At 44.5% G+C, this 24,949-nt stretch overlaps 1 protein-coding gene across 1 annotated transcript in view; it reads right to left on the reverse strand.

Annotated features, from left to right (window-relative positions):
• Nucleotides 1-1,733: 1,733 nt before the first annotated feature.
• Nucleotides 1,734-24,949, reverse strand: part of LOC140454384 (uncharacterized) — a 36,177-nt gene continuing 12,961 nt past the window's right edge. Inside the window, exon 3 of the mRNA XM_072549090.1 lies at nucleotides 1,734-1,866. Coding sequence (XP_072405191.1) covers nucleotides 1,734-1,866 — 133 coding nt within the window. The remainder of the gene's footprint in view (nucleotides 1,867-24,949) is intronic.

The raw sequence follows: 24,949 nt of genomic DNA on the forward strand, positions 1-24,949 counted from the left end.
TGGCTGGCCAGCACTGATAGCCCATCCCTATTTGCCCTTGGTGGTGGTGAGCTGCCTTCTTGAATCACTGCAGTCCACTTGCTGTGAGTTGACCCACAATGCCGGTAGGGAGGGAATAATTTCCCTGGATGTACTCACAGGAATAATCACCTTATTAGGATTTTACTGTGGACTCCCAAAGGTCAGTGGGAAATAGTGAAGCAAACTTGTAAGGAGATCTCAGTTATCTGTAAGAATAATAGGGTGGTAATGGTAGGGGATTTTAACTTTCCAAAGCTTAGACTGGGACTGTCATAGTGTTAAGGACTTGGTTGGAGAGGAATTTGTTAAGTGTGTACAAGAATTTTTTCTGATTCAGTATGTGGATGTACTTACTGAAGAAAGAGCAAAACTTGACCGACTCTTGGGAAATAAAGCAGGGCAGGTGACTGAGGTATCAGTGGGGGAGCACTTTGGGGCCAGGGACCATAATTCTATTAGTTTTAAAATAAAGTTAAAAATAACACAACACCAGGTTATAGTCCAATAGGTTTATTTGGAAATAGTAGCTTTCAGAGCAGCATTCCTTCATCAGGTGGTTATACCTAATAAAGGAGCGGTGCTCCGAAAGCTCATCCTTCCAAATAAACCTGTTGGACTATAACCTGATGTTGTGTGATTTTTAACTTTGTCCACTCCAGTACAATACCAGCACCTCCAAATCAGGCAGTTTTAAAATATTAATGGAGAAAGACAGACTGGATCTAAAAGTTAAAGTTCTAAATTTAGAAGAAGGCCAATTTTGATGACATTAGACAAGAACTTTCAAAAGTTGATTGGAGGTGGGTATTCACAGGTAAAGGACGGCTGGAAAGCTGGAAGCCTTCAACAATGAGATAATAAGAATCCAGATACAGGATGTTCCTGTTAGGGTGAAGGGCAAGGCTGGTAGGTGTGGGGAATGATAGATGACTAGAGAAAATGAGGCTTTGTTCAAGTGGATGTCAAATATAGACAGCAGGGATCGAGAGAATCTCTAAAAGAATATAAAGGCAGTAGAAGTGTACATGAGGGAAATCAGGAAAATAAAAATGGGACATGAGATAGCTTTTGCAAATAGGGTGAGGGTGAATTCAATGGGATTTCCTTTTCTTTCTTCACCCCCCCACACTACCACCCAATCGCGGTAGTGCTTATTTTTCCCCAGCACCCCTGCGTGCAGGTGTCAGAACCTGTGAAGCACAACAATTGCTTTAATCTTTATTTATATTCCACCATCTGGAAGAAAGGAAACACTGAGTGACCCAGTGACAAGCAGTGCCCTTCTCATCAAAGGGCAATGCTGTGTGATCAAACAGTGAAGGGGAGGGTAAGGATTAAATGAAAATAGAGTTGGAGGGGGAAATAATACACTCCACTCCCTGTGGTGCCCACCTCTCCCTGAAAATCTCGAGGGTGTTGGTGGACACTGCGTGCTCCTTCTCCAGTGACACCTGGGCTCTAACATACCCGAGGAAGAGGAGCAGGCAATCGGCCCTAACGCCCCCCCTCCACGGCCCACTGCCTGGACCTACTTATGGCCAGACCCAGGAGCAGACCCACGAGGACGTCCTCTGACCTACCCTCCTCCCTCCACACCGGGTGACCGAAGATAAGAAGCGTGGGGCTGAAGTGCAACCAGAAACAGGAGAAGGTTTTTAAGAAAATCAAAAAGGGAGTGCAAATGCCCACACCCCATATATACATGGTCTACTCTACAGCACCACAGAACAAGCAGTTGGGCTGGGAGTCCATGAGCCACCGTAATGCGGTTGTAGGGGACAGCTGCGTGCAGCACCCTCCACCCCAGATTCCCGAGAGAAAGGGGGAGGACTCCCACATAGAGAGCTCTCCACTGAGGATCCCCACCACCGAGTGGCAAAGGGGCACACCAAGGCGTGTCCGGGTGGTGGATGAGGGAATAGAGGTGGACGGTGTGCAGCAGCAGTCGGTACAGGGCCCACCATTCTATGTCCCTAAAAGGGGCAAAACTAAAACTCCGGAGGTGGCTCAGGTTGTGGGGCACAGGCTCCTGCAGGAAGTACAGGACCCTGGCGACATTGTAAAATTCCGTCCGGGCAGGGTTTTTGCAATCTTTCTGGATAATCCAATATACGGATAATCAAATGTCGATTGTTGAACCGGACATCAATCAACTTACAGGAGTATTCCCTCCCAGTCGGAGAACACTTCAGCATTCCGGACCTTCGGATGACCATCCTCCAAGGCAGACTTCGGAACAGGCAACAACTCAAAGTGAGTGACTGAGCTGAGGCTGATAGCCAAGTTCGGTTCCCACAGGGCTGGCCTCAACCAGGATCTTGGGTTCATGTCACACTACAGGTGACCCCACTGCACTACACACACACACACACACACACACACACACATACACACACACATACACACACAACACACACAGACACACACACATATATATAGACACACACATGCCTACAGACTCATACATCATGCAGACCCTCTCTCATATGCTGACATGTACACTCCCATACTCACACGCGCCCTCTCACAGACCTATACCCCTTTACCCTCACGCTCACACATATACACACACTCTCTCACATACCCTCACCGCAGACACACACACCCACCTAGGCACACACACACATAATTTTGTGGGGAGAATTTGTACTTTCAGAATTACATTTTATTTTGCTCAACCACTGCACAAATCCATGTAAGATTCTGTCAATCTCTTTTTTAGATTAGAATCAGTCTGAACATTGGGGCACAGACAGCGACGCACAGGGCACCTCACACCTTCAATGTATTACCTGGGCCAACATGGCACTGATTGTTAAAGCTCACTTGAGAATGTAACTTTAAGCAAGTTCTGGGATTTACATATGAAAGAACTGAAACAACATGCCCATTCTAAAAGATGAAAGACTTAACAAACAATCCAGGTCTTTATAAGTTTTTTATTTCAGTAACATCACACTAAACTTTTGCTATAAATTGTGTCCTACGATCTTCGACTCTAGAACCACAACCACCTGATGAAGGAGCTGTGCTCTGAAAGCTGGTGCTTCTGAATAAACCTGTTGGACTATAACCTGGTGTGGTGTGATTTTTAATCTGAAACAGATAAAGGTTGATAAACTTCCAGGACCTGTGCAGGTGTACCCTAGAACTCTGTGAGAAGTGAGGGAAATGATTACTGGGCCCCATTCTGAGATATTTGTATCATCGATAGTCACAAGTAAGGTGCCAGAAGGCTGAAGGTTGGCGAACGTGATGCCATTGCTCAAGAAATGTGGGAAGGAGAAGCCAGGGAACTCTAGATCAGTGAGCCTGGCATTGGTGCTGGGCAACATGTTGAAGGGGGATCCTGAGGACACGTTTTGCATATATTTGGAAAGGTTCAGCATAAATTAGGTCCACATGGTGGGAAATCATTTTTCACTAACTTAATTGAGTTATTTTAAGATGTAATGAAGAGGATTGATGAAGAAAGAATGATGAACATGATCTATATGTACTTCAGTTCAGTTTTCAACAAAGACCTGCATGGTATGTTGGTTAAGCACATTAGGTCATGTGGAATATAAGGAGAATTAGCCGTTTGGGTACTGGAAGGTTGCGTTCCAGACTGAAGACCTGTGACCAGTGATGTGACACATTGATTGGGGCTAGGTCCACCGCTTTTGTCATTTATATAAACAATTTGAATATGAACACTGGAGGTATAGTTAGTAATTTTGACACCAAAATTGGAGGTGTAGTGGACAATGGAGAAGATTCCCTCAGAGTACAATGGGAGCTTGATCAGATGGATTACTGGGCTGAGAAGTGGCAGATGGAGTTTAATTCAGATAAATGTGAGGTGCTGCATTATGGAAAGGCAAGTCAGGGTGGAACATATGCACTTAATGGTAAAGGGCCTGGGGACAGTATCTGAACAAAGAGACCTTGAAGTGCTGGTTCATAGATGTTTGAAAGTGGAGTCAGGGATAGACAAGGGAGTGAAGAAGGTGTTTGGTATTTAGACATAGACTTAAGCTTTATTGTCACGTGTACACAAGTACAAACATTGTGCATCTCAGGTACAAAGGTACCTCAGCACAAAACATAGATACACATAGTAACGCAAAATCTAAGTTAGAAGGAAGGAATTACTGTGTAGAAAAATAAAGTTAAATGTTAACATTACAGTCTACATCCACACCCCAGATGGCCATTCGACATGTTATTCAATTGGCTGCTGTAGGTTTCTCTTGAGAGATTAACAGAGTCCTTTTCAATTTTATCGTCAATGTGATTTGGAGATTGGGATTTGTTTCCAGACCAGTTTGGAGAGAAATATAAATCATTTCTTTATCTCTTGCTCTGTTTGAGTGTTAGAATAAAAACATATCACTGGAAGGTGGGATCAGAATGGGACTGAACAGTGTCTCTGTCTGAGTCTGTGGGAGTGATGACCCTCTGTGTCTCTGTATCTCTGTCAGTGATAATGTGAGTGTGTGTGAGAGGGAACTACCTGCATTGTTACTTGTGGCTCAGCTGGAATGTGGGAAGAAGAGCAGAAGGGAAAGGCTGTGATGGGCTGGAGGGCAGGAGAGGCTGAAATGACAGAGTAACAATATTGACCAAAATGGTGCAAGGAACCATGGGTGGGGGTGAGGTGGGAGAATGGGAGAAGAGAAGAAACAAAAGATTGGGGTGTAAATGATCCTCACTGACTGTCATCTAAAAACAAACAAAACAAAAGAAAATGGTGACAGAGATAAGAAAGTGAGGTACTCTGTCATGTCCCCCTTCACTGTTTACAGGATGCACATTTACTCTCCGATTCTGAATGAATCTGTGTTCTCATCATTAACTCTCATATTGCCAGTTACTCTCAGTTTTAAAGGATCTTGTTTCAGCAAATGGACCTGGAGTCAAGGGACCAATTCATTGGATTTACAGGAATTCTGTTCCAGCCCAGTTTCAGTGGGAAGACACGGGGAAATGTTCTCTGGCTGTTAGTGTGATGGACCCTTCCTCTCAGATCCTGAGAACTTCACATGAAACAAAGAGTCTGTCACTGATGAGCAATCTTTGTGCACGTGATGCGTCTCCTACATGTGCACTGATATGACAGAGATAGTTTGTGGTGAAGGGGCTGGAGGATACAGAGAGAGGGAGGGGTGGAGGTGTTGGAGGTGATTACAGAGATAGGGAAGGGGGCAGGGTCTGGAGGTGGTTACAATGATAGGGTGGTGTTTCGGGGCAGGGTGATGTCACAGAAACGTGGAGGAGTGCAGGTCCTGGAGGAGGTTAGGTAGATAGGGAAGCATGTTATTATTCCTGATCATCCAGCACTCCCTACACTTACAATCTTAGCCCTTCACCCTAACAGGAAATACTGTCCCTGAACTCTCATGATCTCTTTTTCAAAGGCTTCCCATTTTCCAACCAATCCTGTTACCTGTGAACATCTGCCCCAATCAACTTTTGAAATGCCTTGTCTAATACTATCAAAATTGGCCTTACTCCAATTTAGAACCTCAACCTGAGCTACAAGTCTTCTCAAAATTTGATATACCCCTGGCGGTGGGGTCTGTTTGTCGGTGGCAAAAATGGCAGAGGATGAGGATGTTGTATCCGAGGATGGTGGAGTACAAGGTGAGGACCGAGGGGTTCTCTCCTCATTGTGTTTGGAGACATGGAGTTCAAGGATTGGGGTGTAAGAAGTGCAGGAGATGCACTGGAGGGCATCATCGACCACGTGGGAGGGGAAACTGTGGTTCTTAAAGAAGGAGGCCATCTGGGAGGTTCAATGGTGGAATTGGCCCTCCTGGGAGCAGATGCGACTGAGGCGGAGGAATTGGGGATCAGGGAAGGTATTTTTATAGAAGTGGGGGTGGGAGGAGGTGTAATCCAGGTAGCTGTGGGAGTCACTGGGTTTGAAGTCAATGTCCATGTTGAGTCCACTGGAAATGGAGATGGAGAGGCCCAGGAAGGAGAAAGGGGAAAGATCCCTTCCTAACATGGTGCCATTATTTAAGAAAGGTGGTGGGGAAAAGCCAGGGAACTATAGACTGGTGAACCTGTTGTCAGTGGTGGGTGAGTTTTGTGGAAAAAAAAACTCAGTTAGAAAAGTAGATGAAGAAGGACCGATTGTTTATACATGGAGCTTGTGGAGAGGCCCGAATAGGGACGGCTCAGGAGAGGTTTTTGTATCCGGACAGTGAAAGCTGAATGTTGGATTATTTGAGGAGGAATTGTTTTTTTCATTTGTTCAGTTAAGTTTTCGATTTCTTTTTAATATTTATGTTTTTAATTTTTCTTTGCATGCTTCATATTAAATAAAGAAGGAAAAATAGTTTCATTTACTATATAAGGTGCTATTGAGAGCTTCTTCTTTGTAGGATTAATGTTACTGATGGCCTGTAAGGGATATTGAGTGTGATGACTCGTACGTATAGTGAAGTGATTACACAGCAGGATCATTCAGATCGATAATTGTCCGTCAGGAAGGGTATGAGGTGGTTTAGAAGTCTCCTGTGGCTATTCCTCTCTCAGACAGATATTCCATTTTGAATATTGTTGAATGAGAAAAATAGAAGTGGTCAACAGATCTTGGGCACTAACAATGAATTTTATGTTAAATGGGTTTGTCAAGATTGAAAAGAATAATTGTTTTTGGGAACTCTCCTGCGAGGGGCGCAGACAGGAGATTCTGCGGTAGTGAGTGTGAATCTCGGAGAGTACGTTGCTTTTCTGGTGCCAGGGTAAAAGATTCTCAAAACGTTTGAAGCAGATTGTCAAAGGGGAGAGTGAGAAGCTGGAAATTATTGTACACATCGATAGGAATAACGTAGTCAGGGAAAGTATAACTGGTTAGGTAGAAGGTTCATAAACAGAATATGAAAAGTAATAATTTCTGGTTTACTTCTGGTGCCAAGTTCTAATGAGGGAAGGAATAAAAGGACAGGGCAGATAAATCAATGTGCAGGGAGTCACTTTTTTGGAATATTGGGATCTCTTCTGGGACAGAAAAGACCTGTTTAAAAGGATGGATTTCACCTGAACTAGACCAATATCCTGGTGGGGAGGTTTGCTCATTCTATTTCAGGAGATTGTAAGATTTGAGAGAGGTGGGGCGGGGTTTTCTGAACAACAGTGAAAATAGAAAGAAAGATGACAATGATTCTGAATCAGAAAACAGCACGTTCTTTAGAAAAGACAGTCAAGAACAAGTCAGAGAACAAAGGAACACTGAACAATTAAACTGCATTTATTTCAATGCAAGAGGTCTCATGGATAAGGCTGATGAACTCAGGGCATCTCAGAGAACATGGGCCTGGGATGTCATCGCTATCACAGAAACATGGCTGAGGAATGGAAAAGTCTGGCAGCTCAGTGTTCTGGGTTTTAGATGGTACAGGAAGGACAGAAAGAGGCAAGGTGGGAGAAGGACTGGCATTTTTGATTAATGAAAATATTATGACTGTAATTAGGGAAGGTATTTCTGAGGGATCATTTAGTGAAAATACATGGGTTGAAATTAGAAATAAGAAAGGATTATCACCTTAATGGGATTATATTATTGGCTCCCCAATAGTCAGAGGGCAATTGAGAAGCAAAAATGTCGAGAGATCTCAAATATATGGAAGAATAATAGGTTTGTAATAGTATGGGATTTTAATTTTCCAAATGCTGTCTCAGACTGCCATGGTGTTAAAGGTTTTGATGGTGAAGAATTGTTCAATTGCAAGAAAATGTTCTTTTATCAATATATAAATCTTGACCTTCTCTTGGGAAATAAAGCAGGGCAAGTGACTGAAGTGTGTGTCAGGGAACACTTTTGGACCAGTGATCATTATCCTAGTAATTTTAAAACAGTTATGTAAAAGGATAAAAGGTAAAGCTCTTAATTGGTGTTAGGCAAATGGTTATGAAAGGATATGAAACAAGACCTTTCAAAAGTTGATTGGAGTAGACTAATCACAGGGAAAAGGAGGACTGACAAGTGGGAGGCCTTCCAAAGTGTGACAACAAGAGTTCAGAAACATTCTGTTCCTGTTAGAGTGAAAGGCAAGGCTGGTAAGATTAGGGAACAATGGATGAATAAAGATCTTGAAGTTCAAGTCAAGAATAAAAAATAACCATCTCTTAGAGAGACAATTGGGATCAACTGAATGTCTTGAAGAGTGTAAAGACTGTAGGGGCATTCTTTAGAAGGAAATGAGGAAGGTAAAGAGGAGACAGGAGATAGCCTTGGTAGGTAAGGTTAAAGATAATCCAAAGAGATTCTGTAAATACATTGAGTGACGGAGAGAGAATAGAACCCCTTAAAGACCAACGAGGTTGTCTTTGTGTTGAACCTCAAGAGATGGGAGAGATCTAAATGAATATTTCGCATCAGTTTTTACTGTTGGGAAAGAAATGGAGGTGAGAGAGATCAGGGAAATAAATATTGATGGTTTGGAAACAGTTCACAGTAATGGAAGAGGAAGTGCTCGAGAACCTAAAAAAACATAAAGATAGATAAGCCTCCAGGACCTGATCAAGTGTTTCCCAGGAACCTTTAGAAGTTAGGGAGAAAATTGCAGGGCCCCTAGCAGAAATATTTGAATCATCTACAAACATGGGTGAAGAATTGGAGGACTGGGGTGTGGCTAAAATGTCATTGTCTAAGAAGGGATGTGAGGAGAAGCCTGGGAACAATCGACCTGTGAGTCTGACTTCGGTTTTTAGAGATGATTCTGAAAGATAGAATTTACAGAGGTTGGAGAGGAAAGGATTGATTTGAAATGGTCAGTGTGGTTTAGTGTGAGGAAAATCATGTATCACACACTTGACTGGGTTTGTTTTGAGAAGTAACCAAAATGATTGATGAGGACAGAGAGGTCGATACTGTTTGTTTAGCTTTGTGTAAAGCTTTTGATGAGGCTCTGCACAGTAGACTAATTAGTAAAGTTAGATCACATGGGATTCAGGGTGGGCTTGCCTATTGGAATATATAATTGGCTTTACAGTAGAAGACAGCAGATTATGGTGGATCATTGTTTTTCAGATGTAGGCCTGTGACCGGCAGTGTTTCACAATGATCGGTACTGGCTCCACTTCTGTCTGTCATGTATATGAAGGATTTGGATGACAATATAGGAGGCATGGTTAGTAAGTTTGCGGATGACACCAAAATGGTAAAATGACCAGTGAAGAAGGTTAGGAGAAAGTGAGGACTGCAGATGCTGGGGATCAGAGCTGAAAATGTGTTGCTGGAAAAGCGCAGCAGATCAGGCAGCATCAAAGGAGCAGGAGAATCGACGTTTCCAGCATGAGCCCTTCTTCAGGAAGAAGATTACCCAAGATTGCAAAGAGATATTGATCGATTGGGTTAAAGGGTTGAGGATTGGCAAATGAATTTTAACCTGGATAAAGTTGAGGTATTGCATTGTGGTAATACAAATAAGGATAGGACTTAATGTAGGGCCCTGGGTAGCGTTGTAGAGCAGAGAGACCTCAGGGTCAGGTACATGGTCCTTTGAAATTTGCATCGTAGGTAGACAGGGTGGCTAAGAAGGTAATTAGCATGCTTGTCTTCGTTGCTCAGAACTTTGAGGATCGGAGTTCTGACATTATATTGAATTTGTTCAGGACAGTGATGAGGCCTCTTCTGGATTAATGCGTGCAATTCTCATCGCCCTGTTATAGGAAGGATATTATTAAACTGGAGAGGGTTCAGTAAGGACTTACCAAGATGTTGTCAGGAATGAAAGGTTTGAGATATAAAAATGGGCTGTTGCATTGGAGGGTGAGAGGTGACCTTATTGATGTTTAAAAAATTATAAGGGGCACAGATTAGGTGAATGAGAAGTGTCATTTCCCTCGGGTGGGGGAGTTCAAACCTGGGGGGTATATTTTTAAGGTGAGAGGAGAAAGATTGAAAAAGGACGTGAGCGGCAATGTTTTTAGTAGTTTATGTGTGGAATGCACTACCAGAGGAAGTGGTGGATGCAGGTACAGTTACAATGTTGAAAATACCTTTGGATAAGTTCATGAATAGGAAAGGTTTGGAGGGATATGGGTCAAGTGCAGGCAGTTGGGAATAGTTTAGTTTTGGAACATGGTCAGTGTGGCCTGATTGGTCCGAAGGGTCTGTCTCCGTGCTGGATGACTCTATGACTCCATGACATTACGGTACACAGTCAAAAGACAAGATAGTCTCTGCACATGCTCACTTTGTCCTCCAGAGCAGAGGCTGGGACACAGCAAGGGGAAGGGTATTGTTGATGGATGGACATACCAAGGGGCTTTTATATACAATGGGTCTATATTGGAGCTATAGATGGGCAGATGGGCAGTTCGGGGTAGATGAAACTGCACGGGGAAGGGCAATTAGACAGGAGCCATGGAGGGGGACAGGAGCAATGGAGGGGGACAGGGGCCATGGAGGGTGACAGGGGCTATGGAGGGGGACAGGATCCATGGAGGGGGACAGGAGCCATGGAGGAGGGCAGGGGTCATGGGGGGGGATGGGGCCATGGAGGGAGACAGGGGCCATGGAGGGAGACAGGGGCCAAGACAGAGAAAAAATGAGAGAAAAAGAAAGAGCAAGAGAATGAGAAAGAACACAGAAAAAGGTAGAAAGAAGAGGCAGGAGAGAAAAATACAAAAGAAGAGGCTATCAGTAAGATAGATAGATAGAGAGAGAGATAGTGTGAGAGAGAAGGTTGAAAGGGAAAGAATGACGTAGATTGATATAGACAGAGGCAAAGGGAGAGATCAAGAGAGAGAAAAAAGGAAAAATCAGATAGATGCAAACAGGTGAGAAGGAAAGAGGTGTTATTCACCATTCCGATTGGTCTAAGCTCTCTGGATGGTCACTCTCACACTCACTCTCTCTCACTGAGGACTGAATCTGCTCCAGGGGCTTGCTTTCGCGATTCAACCATTCCCCACGCTCTGTCACACAGAGACAGACAGAAACCTACAGATACTCACCCCCTGCTCAGTGCACACGGTGAAAGGGACAATGGCTGCCAGAACCCCTTCGACGTATTCCCAAGTCTCTCACTCAAAGCCCCTCTCTGCCCAAGTCCCAGCCCATCCAGTCAGCTCTTATCTCCCTCTACCCAGGACATACCTCCCCCAGGGATGGAGCACAGCCAGAGTCACCTCAGTGGGATAAGAGGGGTGAGGGAAGGAGGAAGGGAGGGAGGAGGTGTGAGAGTATGCAGCAGGTAAACAGTTTCATCCAATCTGCCTCTGAACGAAGAGATCAAAAGAAACAGAATCCAAATAACCGGCATTAAAGAAATATAAAATATGCAACTACTAGAGAAGTATGAAGCTGGCAGATATGGCAAAGAGTAAAATCACAGAATTCTTCCTGCTCTATATCTCTGGATCATTCTCTGTTTTTTTCTGACCTCTCAGTTCCTTCCGCGCCTTAATGGCCTCGAAGATGTATCTGACAGTCAGAATGTTGATAAAGAGAATAAAAGAGAATGGGAACATTGGTGTTAAAAAAGTTTGAAAATATTTAAAACCTGTCCACCAATGGTCATAAAGATAACTTTACGTGACACACAGTACCACCTAACATTGTTGATCATCTTTCCAGGTTTATGCATGAAGAAGTTGGGAATGTTCTTGAAACAAAAGAAGATGTAGATTGTTGCTAGAACCTTCATTGCAGTTTTCCCTGTGCAATACTTAGTTTTCATCTCATGTAAACAAATGGCAACAAATTGATCAAAGGAAATAACAATGGTGAACCACACAGAACAATCAATGGTCAAATGGATGAGGACATAGAGAACACCACAAACAGGAGTGATTTGCTGGAAACACAGTGGATAATAATAACGTTGAAATTGGCGAAGGATGAGATAAAAAAAACGATGAACAGTAGATCTGACACAGTCACATCCTCAAGGTGGTTTTGGGTCAGCAGCAGTCGATTTCACCTGCTTTCCAGGTTACTCTAACTGGCTGGCATTACCCATAAGCCCACAGCACCCACACAAAGACACCTGGGATCAGGAAAACAAGGAATAGGACACACCTAATATGGACATTGATCGCAAAATTACTGTATTTGGTTTTGGAGTCTCCACAGTTCAATTTGCCACCAGACTTCTTTTCCCACACTGTATGAACTACAGTACAGGGCATTGAATCACCCCACAGTATCCAGGAAGGGATGGTCGCTACGATATGAATGAGCAAATGATAGGGCATTGAGTCCGTTTCTCATGAAGGTATTCAGCAGTGGATCCATCATCATGTCCCAGGTTGGATATCCACCTCAATCAGAAAAGCTTCAACATTTGATATGACACCTTCTACCTGTCCAAGATGGAATAGCACAGCCCTCACACAAATAAAATCTGAATCCCCACAACACTGGTCATGGTAACGCTCTGGTTTAGAAAGCAGACGTTTTATATGGGATGAAGTAAAGCTTGCTGCCTGATATCCAGGCTCACACTCCCAAGCTCCTCTTCTCATCTCTCTCCTTGTGAATGGAGATTCCCTCTCCCAGATTGGGAGTGCACGCTGGGGCGAGGCAACCCCACAGTTTACCCAGCATTCTCCATGGAGATCACTCGAATTGTACCACAGCTTGGCGTTGCAGCCTAAGGAATATTGATCAAAATTGATAGCCAAAGACAAAATAATAATCCCAAATGAAAGCACTTTCATGCAGACCATTATTGTTTGGGGAACATCAAGGGATAACAGCACCTAAGGGCAACTTGGGAAACATCCTGTTGGGCAAAATGTTTTATCCTTTTTTGACAAGCTGCTGCCACAATATTCCAGATCTCAGTGTTTGTCCGATGAGACACTGCACCACGGCACGCTGCATCATTTTACAAATGGCACATCACACACCCGTCTTTCTGACAATTCAATAATTCAACAATACACATCATAGTTGGGCCCCTGTGCTCAACAATCCTCCCAGTGATCTGTCCTCACAAATACTATGCCCCCAAACATCCACAGACTGACGAAAACACACAAGATGGTTAACGTCATCCGTGCTGACCATTACTTATCCCCGCTAATGACCTGACCTGATAGAGCATGGCACTGGAAAAGGTATAGCAGGTCAGGCAGCATCCCACGAACAAGAGAGTCGACGTTTTGGGCAGGAGATTCCCCCCACCCCACCCCCAGCCAACGGTGGTACAGCACAGCCCTCAGATAAATAAAACCTGAATCCATGCAACATTGGTCACTGTAACTGTCCTGAAGAAGGGTCCTGCCTGAAACCTTGACTCTCTTCCTCCTGAGATGCTGCCTGACCTGCTGTGCCTTTTCCAGCACCATGTTCTATCTGCAGCCCCCATTGTCTCCACATTCCTAATGACCTGCTGAACCCACCCATTGCCCTGCTGTATCTGGGCTCCCATTTGGAGCGAGCTGCCTGAACAAGATCCACCAACACAATCCCTTTCCATCAAGGAATGGGAAACACCAGGTGTCACTGCGAGGTGGGTTGTTACAAAACCCATCTGACCAATAGCAGGCTGTGCACTACCACAGAGAGAGGGTGGTCTTCCGAAACCCTTTCTAGACCAGTCAGGGCCATCAATGTGACCTCAGTGTAAACCCATTCTGGAAAGACAAATCAGAACAGAACTTAGACACTCATGGTAATGTCTTGGGGTTTTGTTGTTGAACAAAGAGACCTTGGAGTGCAGGTTCATAGTTCCTTGAAAGTCGAGTCACAGGCAGGTTGGATAGTGAAGAAGGCATTTGGTATACTTTCCTTTATTGGTCAGTGCATTGACTGTAATAGTTGAGAGGGCATGTTACATCTGTACAAGGCATTGTTTCGGCCACTTTTGGATAACTGTGTGCAAATCTGTTCTCCCTTCTATCGGAAGGATGTTGTGAAACTTGAAAGGGTTCAGAAAAGATTTACAAGCATGTTGCCATGGTTCGAAGATTTGAGCTGTAGGCAGAGGCTGAACAGGCTGGGGCTGTTTTCCCTGAGTGTTGGAGGCTGAGGGGAGACCTTATCGAGGCTTATTAAATCATGAGGGGCATGGAGAAGACAAACAGACAAAGACTTTACCTGGGCTCGGGGGAGAAATTTAAAAGAGACCTAAGAGGCAACTTGTTCATGCAGAGAGTGGTGCAAGTATGGAATGAGCTAACAGTGGTGGAGGCTGGTACAATTGCAACATTTAAAAGGCATCCAGAAGGGTATACAAACAATAAGGGTTTAGTGCTGGCAAATGGGATGGGATTAACTGAGGATACCTGGATGAGTTGGACCAAAGGGACTGTTTCTGTATTGTACATCTCTATGATTCGAGATCTCTCTCTCTGACTCTCCCTCTCTCTCCCTCCCTCTCTCTCTCCCTCTCACACACAGTCTCACACACAGAGAAGATATACATCACACACGTAAATAATGTTTCCGCCTTTCTACGTGATACTTTCCTTTGCGTGGGAAAACAATTTACTCTGCTCATCTATATTTCCTTTAAACCATGTATTAAGCGAAGTCACGAACCTATGTCAATCAGGATCAGATTGGGTGATCTCACAATCGTTCAGATAGGATTCAAGTTCATGGAGTTGACAGCTCTCACTCAGTCTGTCTGTGTTCCCATTTTCAAGGGACCAAATACAGACAAATTAATATGACACTCAATGATAAATAATAAAACTTAAACTTTTATTTCAAAATTGGGACAGAAATGTCAAGTTGGATTCTAAATCAGCCAGGAGGCCAGCCATCGAACTGGCTCATATTCAGATACTTCCCAACTCTTATCGTGGACCTGGGTTAAATCCTATCAATGACAGATATCAGAACTTCAATTTAATAAACATGTGGAATTATGACTCTAATGGTGACCACGAAACCCCTGTCAATTGTTGTTAAAACCCATCTGGTTCTCTAATGCCCTTCAGGGATTAGGGCTGTTCTTGTCTTGTTTGGGCTCCATGTGACTCCATACCCGCAGCAATTGGTGCGGTGGGTGGAGGTCAGCCATCTAAGCTCCAGGCGCTCACAACAGGAGGTCCTCAAGATTGTGTCCTAGCCCTAACTATCTTTAGTGACTGTATAACTGACCTTCCCTCAGGCAGAATGTCATGAGTCCGAGGGTTTGCTAATACTCACACAATGTTCAGCAGCATTCTTCCCTCCTCAGATACTGAAGCACTCCATGTGGCTCTGCAGCAAGATCCTGGCAACTTCAGCTCCTCTGAAACGGTGTTAGGAAACTGGGCACAAAGCTGGATGAGCTTCGGATCATTCGGGAGGCTGAGGGAGTAATTGAGAGGAGTTATAGGTAGGGTGTCACACCTCAGGTACAGGGGAATGGTAGATGGGTTACAGTCAGGGGGTGGAAAGGGAACCGGCAGACAGTGCAGGAACCCCCTGTGGCTGTTCCCCTTATTAACATCATACTGATTTAGATACCGTTGGGAGGGAAGACTTACCAGGGGTAAGCCATGGGGTACAGGCCTCTGGCACAGAGTCTGTCCCTTTTGCTCAGAAAGGAAGGGGAAAGAGAAGCAGAGAATTAGTCATTGGGAACTCAACAGTTTGGGGGAACAGATAGGAGGTTCTGTGGAAACGAGAGAGAATCACGTTTGATTTAGTTGCCTCCTAGGTGCCAGGTTCCATGATGTCTCGGATCGTGTTTTCAGGATCCTTGAGGAGGAGGGGGAGCAGCCCCAAGTCATGGTCCGCATAGGCACCAATGACATAGGTAGGAAAAGGGATGGGGATTTAAGGCTGAAATTCAGGGAGTTAGGTTGAAGCTTAGTGCTAGAACAAACAGAGAGATGTCATCTCCAGTTTGTTACCCATGCCACATGCTAGCAAAGAATAGTGAAGAGTTGAACATGTGGCTACAGGGATGGTGCAGGAGGGAGGGATTTAGATACCTAGATAATTGGGGCTTATTCTGGGGTAGGTGGGTCCTGTACAAACAGGATGGTCTACACCTAAACCACAGGGGTACACTGTCCTGGGGAGGAGGTTTGCTAATGCTCTTCGGGAGGGTCTAACCTAATTCAGCAGGGGGATGGGAAACTGAATTGTAACTCCAGTGTCCAGGAGGGCAAGAATAGTGAGGTCAGAAATAAGGTTTCAAGGTGGCTGGAATGCATCTGCAGGCAGGAAGGTGGTGTCAAGTGTGTCCACTTCAACGTCAGCAGCATCTGGAATAAGGTGGGTGACCTTGCAGCATGGGTTGGTATCTGGGACTTCGATGTTTTGGCAATTTCAGATACATGGATGGAGCAGGGACAGGAATTGTTGTTGCAGGTTCCGGGGTTTAGATGTTTCAGTAAGAACAGGGAAGGTGGTAAAAGAGGGGGAGGTGTGGCTATGTTAGTCAAGGACAGTGTTATGGTGGCAGAAAGGACATTTGATTAGGACTTGTGTACTGAGGTAGAATGGGCTGAGGTTAAAAACAGGAAAGGAGAGATCACCCTGTTGGGAGTTTCCATAAGCTTCCAAAAAGTTCCAGAGATGGAGAGGAAAGGATTGCAAAGATGATTCTGGATAGGAGAGAAAGTAACAGGGTCGTTGTTCTGGGGGCCTTTAACTTTCCAAATATTGACTGGAAACATTGTAGTTCGAGTACTTTAGATGGGTCAGTTTTTGTCCAATGTGTGCAGGAGCGTTTCCTGACACAATATATAGACAGGCCAACAAGGGGCGAGGCCACATTGGATTTGGTACTGGGTAATAAACCCATCCAGGTTTTGATTTGGAGGTAGGTGAGCACTTTGGTGATAGTGACCACAATTAGGTGATGTTTACTTTAGTGATGGAAAGGGACAGGGATATATCGCAGGGAAAGTGATATAGTTGGGGGAAAGGCAATTATGCTGTGATTTGGCAAGATTTAGGATGCATAGGATGGGAAGGAAACTGCAGAGGATGGGCACAATTGAAATGTGGAGCTTTTTCAAAGAACAGCTACTGCATGTCCTTGATAAGTATGTACCTGTCAGGCAGCGATGAAGAGATTGCGCGAGGGAACCGTGATTTACTAAAGAAGTTGTATCTGTTGTCAAGAGGAAGAAGAAGGCTTAAGAAAAGATGAGACATGAAGGGTCAGCTAAGGTGCTTGAGAGTTACAAGTTAGCCAGGAAGGACCAAAAGAGAGAGCTAAGAAGAGCCAGGAGGGGACATGAGTAATCTTTGGCAGGTAGGATCAAGCAAAACCTTAAAGCTTTCTAACGGTATATCAGGAAAAGAAGAATGACTGCAGTAAGATTAGGACCAGTCAAGTACATTAATGAGAAGATATGTGTGAAGTCCGAGGAGATAGGAGAGGCACTAAATGAATATTTTTCATCAGTATTCATACTGGAAAAAGGCAATGTTGTCGAGGAGAATACTGAGGTACAAACTATTAGACTTGATAGGATTGAGGTTCATAAGGAGGAAGTGTTAGCAATTCTAGTCAGTGTGAAAATAGATATGTCCCCTGGGTCAGACGGGATTTATCCTAGGACTCTCTGGAAAGCCAGTGAGGAAATCGCAGTGCCTTTGGCTTTGATTTTTATGCTGTCATTGTCTTCAGGAATAGTGCCAGAAGACTGAGGGATAGTAAATGTCCCCTTGTTCAAGAAGGGGAGTAGAGAGAACCCTGGTAATTAGAGACCAGGGAGCCTTACTTTGATTGTGGATAAAGTGTTGGAAATGGTGATAGGAGTTAGGATTTATAATCATCCAGAAAGGACAAAGTTGATTTGGGATAGTCAACATGGTTTTGCAAAGGGGAGATCGTGCCTCACAAATCTTATTGAGTTCTTTGAGAAGATGAAAAAACAGGTGGATGAGGGTAAGGTGGTTGATATGGTGTATGTGGATTTCAGTCAGGTATTTGATAAAGTTCTCCATGGTATGTTATTGCATAAAATACAGAGACATGGGATTGAGGGTGATTTAGCTTTCTGCATCAGAAATTGGTGAGCTATCAGAAGACAGAGGGTGGTTGTTGATGGGAAATGTTTATTGGGGAGTTACTAGTGGTATACCACAAGGATTTGTATTGGGTCTACTGGTGTTTGTCATTTTTATAAATGACATGGATGAGGATATAGAAGGATGTGTTTGTTAAATTTGTGGATGACACGAAGGTCAGTGGAGTTGTGGGTAGTGTGGTAAAATGCTGCAGGTTACAGAGGGACATAGGTGAGCTGCAGAGCTGGGATGAGAGGTGGAAAATAGAGTTTAATGCGGAAAAGTGTGAGGTGATTCACTTTGGTAGGAGGAACAGGAATATGGAGTACTGCATTAATGGCAAGATTTTTGGTAGTGTGGTGAGCAGAGAGATCTCAGTGTCTTAGATTACTTACAGTGTGGAAACAGGCCCTTCAGCCCAACAAGTCCACACCGAGCCGCTAAAATGCAACGCACCCAGACCCATTCCCCTATATTTATCCCTTCACCTAACACTGCGGGCAATTTAGCATGGAGAAAGTGAGGACTGCCGATGCTGGAAATCAGAGCTGAAAAAGCACAGCAGGTCAGACAGCAAAGGAGCAGGAGAATCGACGTTTCCGGCATAAGCCCTTCTTCAGGCAATTTAGTGTGGCCAATTCACCTAATCTGCACATTTGTGGACTGTGGGAGGAAACCCACACAGACACAGGGAGAATGTGCAAACTCTACACAGTCAGTTGCCTGAGGCAGGAATTGAACCGGGGTCTCTGGCGCTGTGAGGCAGCAGTGTTAACCACTGTACCACCGTATCACCATGTCTCTACACGTAGGTCCCAGAAAGTTGTGACTCAGGCTGATAGGGTTGTTAAGAAGGTGTACAGTGTGTTAGCTTCTATTAGGAGAGGGATTGAGCTTTGGAGCCATGAGGTCATCTTGCAGCTGTACAAAACACTGGTGCGGCCACACTAGAAATGTGGTACAGTTCTGGTCGCCATATTATAGGAAAGATGTGGAAGCTTTGGAAAGCGTGCAGAGGAGATTTCCCAGGATGTTGCCTGGTTTGGAGGGAAGGACTTATGAAGAAAGGCTCAGGGACTTGAGGCTGTTTTGTTAGAGAGAAGGACGTTGAGAGGTGACTTCATAGAAATATACAAGATGATGAGAGGATTAGATAGGGTGGGCAGTGAGAACCTTTTTCCTCAGATGGAGATGGCTAGCATGAGGGGACAGAGCTTTAAATTGAGGGGTGATAGATAGAGGACAGATGTCAGAGGTAGTTTCCTTCCTCAGACAGGAGTAAGGGCATGGAATTGCCAACTTTGACAGTATTTAAATGGTCATTGGATAAATATATGGATGATAATGGAATGGTGTAGGTTGGATGGGCTTGAGATTGGTTTCACAGGTCGGCACAACATCGAGGGCCGAAGGGCCTGTCCTGCACTGTCATGTTCTATGTTCTATGTTCCAGGCCTGGGCTGACAAATGGCAATTAACATTTGTGCCACACAAATGCGAAACAATTATCACCTCCAAGAAGAGATCACATCGATAACGCCTTTTGACATTCAACGCTTTGCTGTTGCTGAATCCCTCAAAATCAAAAAGCTGGGAGTTCTCATTGAGCTGAATATGAAATGGGTTTACAATGTAAGTACTGTGGCTACAAGAGCAGCTCAGGGGGCAGGAACACTGCAGTGAGGGATGGACCTCATGGCTCCAAAAGCCTCTCCCCCATCTCCAAGGCACACGTCAGGAGTGTGATGGAATACTCCCCACTTGCCTGGATGGAAATATCTCCAAGATCCCTCATGAAATGGGATCCCAGCATGACCAAGCAGCCAGATAAAAGCACAATGTTGCAGACACTCAAAATCCAAAATGAAATCAGAAAGTGCTGGAGAAATTCAGCAAGTCTGGCAACACCTGTGGAGAGAAATATAGAGTTAACCTTTTCAGTCCAATATAACTCTTATTCAGAACAGTGTTGACAAGGTGTCATGTCAGACTAAAAACATTCATTCTCTTTCTCTCTTCACAGGTACACCAGGCCTGCTGAGTTTCTCCAACATTTTCTCTTCTACGACAAAGTACCCAGTTTGATTAGCACCGCATTCACAAACATTCAGTCCATCCACCACCGGCGTTCAATAGCAGCACTGAGTATCATTGACAATACACACTGCAGAGACTCACCAATGCTCCATAGACATCATCCTCAACATCTGTGACCACTACCTTCCTAAAAACAAAGGCAGTAGATATATATGAGAACACCATGACCTACATGTTCCCTTCCAAGCCACTCACCATCCTGACTTGGGTATATATTCCTTCAGTAAAGTCCCTGAAGTCCCAGTGGACCATAGGGCTGCTCTCTCATTAGTGAGAAACAACTGGCCGTGAGTTTAACCTGAAGGTCACCGTGCCCCAGAGGAACGGTGAGGTTGGGAAGGTAGGGTCTTCATGATGATCTCAGCCAGTGTGGGGATTGAACCTGTGCTGTTAACATAGAACATACTATAATACAGCACAGTTCAGGCCCTTCAGCCCTCGATGTTGTGCCGACCATTTATCTAACTCTATTGTTCTCTGCTCTATGTGCCTATCCAAGAGTCACTTAAATTGCACAAAATACAGAGGCATGGGATTGAGGGTGTTTCAGCAGTTTGGATCAGAAGGTGGCTCATTGAAAGAAGACAGAGGGTGGTGGCTGATGGGAAATGTTCACCCTGGAGTTCATTACTAGTGGAGTATCACAAGGATTTGTTTTGCGTCCACTGCTGTTATCATTTTTATAAATGACCTGGATGAGGGGTAGAAAGAGGGTTAGTAAATTTGTAGATGACACAAAGGTTGGTGGAGTTGTGAATAGTGCTGAAGGATATTGCAGCTAACAGAGGGGCAAAGATAAGCTGCAGAGCTCGGCTGCAAAGTGGAAAATGAATTTTAATGTGGAAAAGTGTGAGGTGATTAACTTTGGAAGGAGGAACAGGAATACAGAGTACTGGGTTAATGATAAGACTCTTGTTAGTGTAGATGAGCAGAGAGATCTTGATGTCCATGTACATAGATCCCTGAAAGTTGCCACCCAGGCTGTTGAAGTTAAGGCTGTTTCTGTTAGAGAGAAGGCTGAGAGGTGACTTAATTGAGTCATACAAGATAATCAGAGGGTTAGACAGAGTGGACAGTGAGAGCTTTTTTCCTCAAATGGTGTTGGCTGGTAAAAGGGGACATAGCTTTAAATTGAGGGGTGATATATATAGGACAGATGTCAGGGGTAGTTTCTTTACTCAGACAGTAGTAAGGGCATGGAACACTCTGCCTGCAACAGTAATAGACTCGCCAACTTTAAGGGCATTAAATGGTCATTAGATAAACATGTGGATAAAAATGGAATAGTGCAGGATAGATAGGCTTCAGATTGGTTCCACAGGTCAGCATAACATCAGCGGCCGAAGGGCCTGTACTGCGCTGTAATGTTCAATGTTCTATGATCTAAATGTCCCAAATGTATCTGACTCTACTCCCACTGCTGGCAGTGCATTCCACACACTCACCACTGTCTGTGTTAAGAATCTGCCTCTGACATCTCACCTAAGCCTCCCTCTAAATCCCCCCATGATGACCATTTCCGCCCAAGGAAAAAGTCTCCGTCTATTCCCTCTATCTGTGCCTCTCATCATCCTGTACACCTCTACCAAGTCAGATCTCATCATTCTTCACTCCAATGAGAAAAGCCTTATCTCCCTCAACCTTTCTTCATTAACATGTCCTCCTGTCCAGGCAGCATCCTGGTAAATTTCCTCTGCACCCTCTTGAAAGCTCCCACATCCTTCTTACAATGAGGCAACCAGAACTGAACACAATATTCCAAGTATGGTCTAACCAGGACTCTGTAGAGCTGCAGCATAACCTCACGGCTCTTAAACTCCATCCCTCTGCTAATGAAAGCAAACACACCATACGTCGTCTTAACAATTGCGGGGAGGGATGGGGTGGGGGGTGACTTTGAGGGATCTATAGACATGGAAACCCAAGATCCCTCTGTCCCTCCACACTGCCAAGGATCCTGTCTTTAATCCTGCATTCTACATTCCAATTCAACCTTCCAAAATGAATCACTTCACACTTTTCCAGCTTCAACTCCATTTGACATTTATCAGCCCAGTTCTGCATCCTGAAAAATGTTTTGCTGGAAAAGTGCAGCAGGTCAGGCAGCATCCAAGGAGCAGGAGAGGTGACGTTTTGGGCAGAAGCCCTTCATCAGGAATTGGCTTATGCCTGAAACGTCAATTCTTCTGCTCCTTGGATGCTGCCTGACCTGCTGCGCTTTTCCAGCAAAACATTTCTCAGCTCTGATCTCCAGCATCTGCAGTCCTCACTTTCTCCCAGTTCTGCATCCAGTCAATGTCCCGTTGCAACCTACAGTAGTCCTCCACACTATCCACCACCCCACCAAACTTCATGACAGCGATAAACTTACTAAACAACCTTTCACTTCCTCATCCCGGTCATTTATAAAAATCACAAAGAGCAGAAGTCCCAGAATCGATCTCTGTGCAACATCACTGATCACCAAGCTCCAGGCTGAATACGTTCCATCTATACCAGCCTCGGTCTTCTATGGACCAGCCTGTTCTGTATTCAGACAGCCAAATTTCTCTGTATCCCATGCCTCCTTACTTTCTAAATGAGCCTACCATGGGAACCTTATCAAATGCCTTGCTAAAATCCATGTGCACCACAACCACTGCTCTACCTTCCTCAATGTGTTTTGTCACATCTTCAAAGGATTCAATAAGGTTTGTGAGGCATGACCTGCCCCTCACAAAGCCATGCTGACTATCTCTAACCAAGCTATGGTTTTCCAATTGATCATAAATCCTGTCTCTCAGAATCCTCTCCAATAATTTGCCCAACACAGACACAAAACCGACTGGTCTGTAATTCCCAAGATTTCATGCTGTCCTCACAAATGTAAAGTTCCCTCTCAGTAGTGAATATTGAAGGAAATTATTCATTGAGGACCAACACTGCCTCCTCCAACACCAGGCACAAATTCCCTGCACTCTCCCTGATCGGCCCTACCCTCACTCTGGTCATCCTCTTGTTCCTCACATAAGTGTACAAAACCTTGAGGTTTTCCTTCATCCTGCCTCCTTAAGCCTTTTCATGCCCCCTCCTGGCTCTTATAAGTCCATTCTTCACCAAGGCCCACATCCTGCCTGCAACAGTTAGAGACTCACCAACCTTAAGGGCATTTGAATGGTGATTGGATAAACATATGGATGAAAATGGAATAGTGTCAGATCGATGGGCTTCAGATTGGTTCCACAGGTCAGCGCAACATCGAGGGCCGAAGGGCCTGTACTGTGCTGTAATGTGCGATGTTCTATTTTAGTGACCAGTTGATCACTAAAAGGCTGAAGGGTGAGAGCAAAGGAGAGACCTGCAGAGACTCAAAGATGGAGAGCAGAAGGAAGGCTGTGATTCTGCTCTTCACCATCTCTGGGAGCTTCACCCTCCCGTGGTTCATCAATGTTGGAGATTTCTGATATTATGTCATTCGAGGCATCAATCCTGATGATTACCCACCGTTTCTGTTAGTGTTCAGTGTTGTTGGTTACATGCTGCAGAGGTTACATTGTTGTACAAACAGATTTATTTATGCAGCAACGCTGTCTACCTTCAGAGGGAAGATCAGTAACTCAGTAAAACCTCTGGCTACACAAATTCATTACATTCTGAATAAATAAAACTCCTCATTGAAGCCAAAGGGATGGTCCCATTGTTCCCAGACTGTGGAATGATATTCTTCATTGACCCGTGGGATATGGGCAGCACTGGCTGGGCCAGTGTTTTTTGCCCGTCCCTAGTTGCCCCTTGAGAAGGGGATGGTGAGCTGTCTTCGTGAACTCACTGCACTCCATGTGATGGAGGTAGACCCACAATGTGCCCCTTAGGGAGGGAGCTCCAGGACTTTGACCCAATGACTCTGAAGGAACAGTGATATGTTTCCAAGTCAGGATTGTGAGTGGTTTGGAGGGGAACTTGCAGGGGGTGGTGTTCCCATGTATCTGCTGCCCTTGTCCTTCTAGATGGAAGTGGTTGGGGGTTTGGAAGGTGCTGGCTGAGGATCATAGGTGAATTTCTGGAGAAATCCTGTGGATGGTACACACTGCTGTCATGGTGCATTGGGAGTGGTGTGAGGGGATGCTTGTGGATGTGGTGCCAATCAAACCGAGGCCACTTTGTCCTGGCTGGTGTTGAGCTCTTGAGTGTTGTTGGAGCTGCCCCTATCCAGGCAAATGGGGGGCTATTCCATCACATTCCTGACATCCTTTGTCCCAGTGCGGGATCCTGCTGATTCCCCATCGGAGCACACCCCAGTGGAATTGTCAGGGACAATGGCCTTTCCCACTGGGGAATTCCTGTCAGCTTGAAACCCTGTGTAAATCTCCATCAAAATCAAATCCTTTGGAGTGTCCCGCTGTAATTAGATCGAATAGTTCATCAGAAAATGTTTGACTATTAAACACATGGTCTCCCTTCTCAGCAACAATTTAACAGACCCCATACCCCTGCGGCAAACAGCCGACTATGAGAGGTCTCAATGTGAGAAATTGTGGCGGGTGATCACATGACATCATCAGACCCCACCCACCAAACATTTAATTATGCAGCAACTTTGTCTCGGTTCAGAGTGAAGTTCAGGAACGCAGTAAATACAGATAGACTTTACACCTATTGTTAGAAATGCTGAGCTATTTTGAGAATGAAATTAAAAATAACTTCTGTGGTTTACATTTCAAAGAACAGAAACCAGCAAATCCCCTTCTAAAAGTTGAAAGATTTAATTTAAAATTGTTGAATGTATCACATCCCCATGACACTGGACTCCTTTGTCGATAAATTCTGATATTAAAATCCACAACAACCTGATGAAGGAGCAACACTCTGAAAGCTAGTGTTTCCAAATAGACCTGTTGGACTATAACCTGGTGTTGTGTGATTTTTAACTTTGTCCTT

Source organism: Chiloscyllium punctatum, chromosome 29 (genome assembly GCF_047496795.1).
Source record: "Chiloscyllium punctatum isolate Juve2018m chromosome 29, sChiPun1.3, whole genome shotgun sequence".
Classification (NCBI taxonomy): Eukaryota; Metazoa; Chordata; class Chondrichthyes; order Orectolobiformes; family Hemiscylliidae; genus Chiloscyllium; species Chiloscyllium punctatum.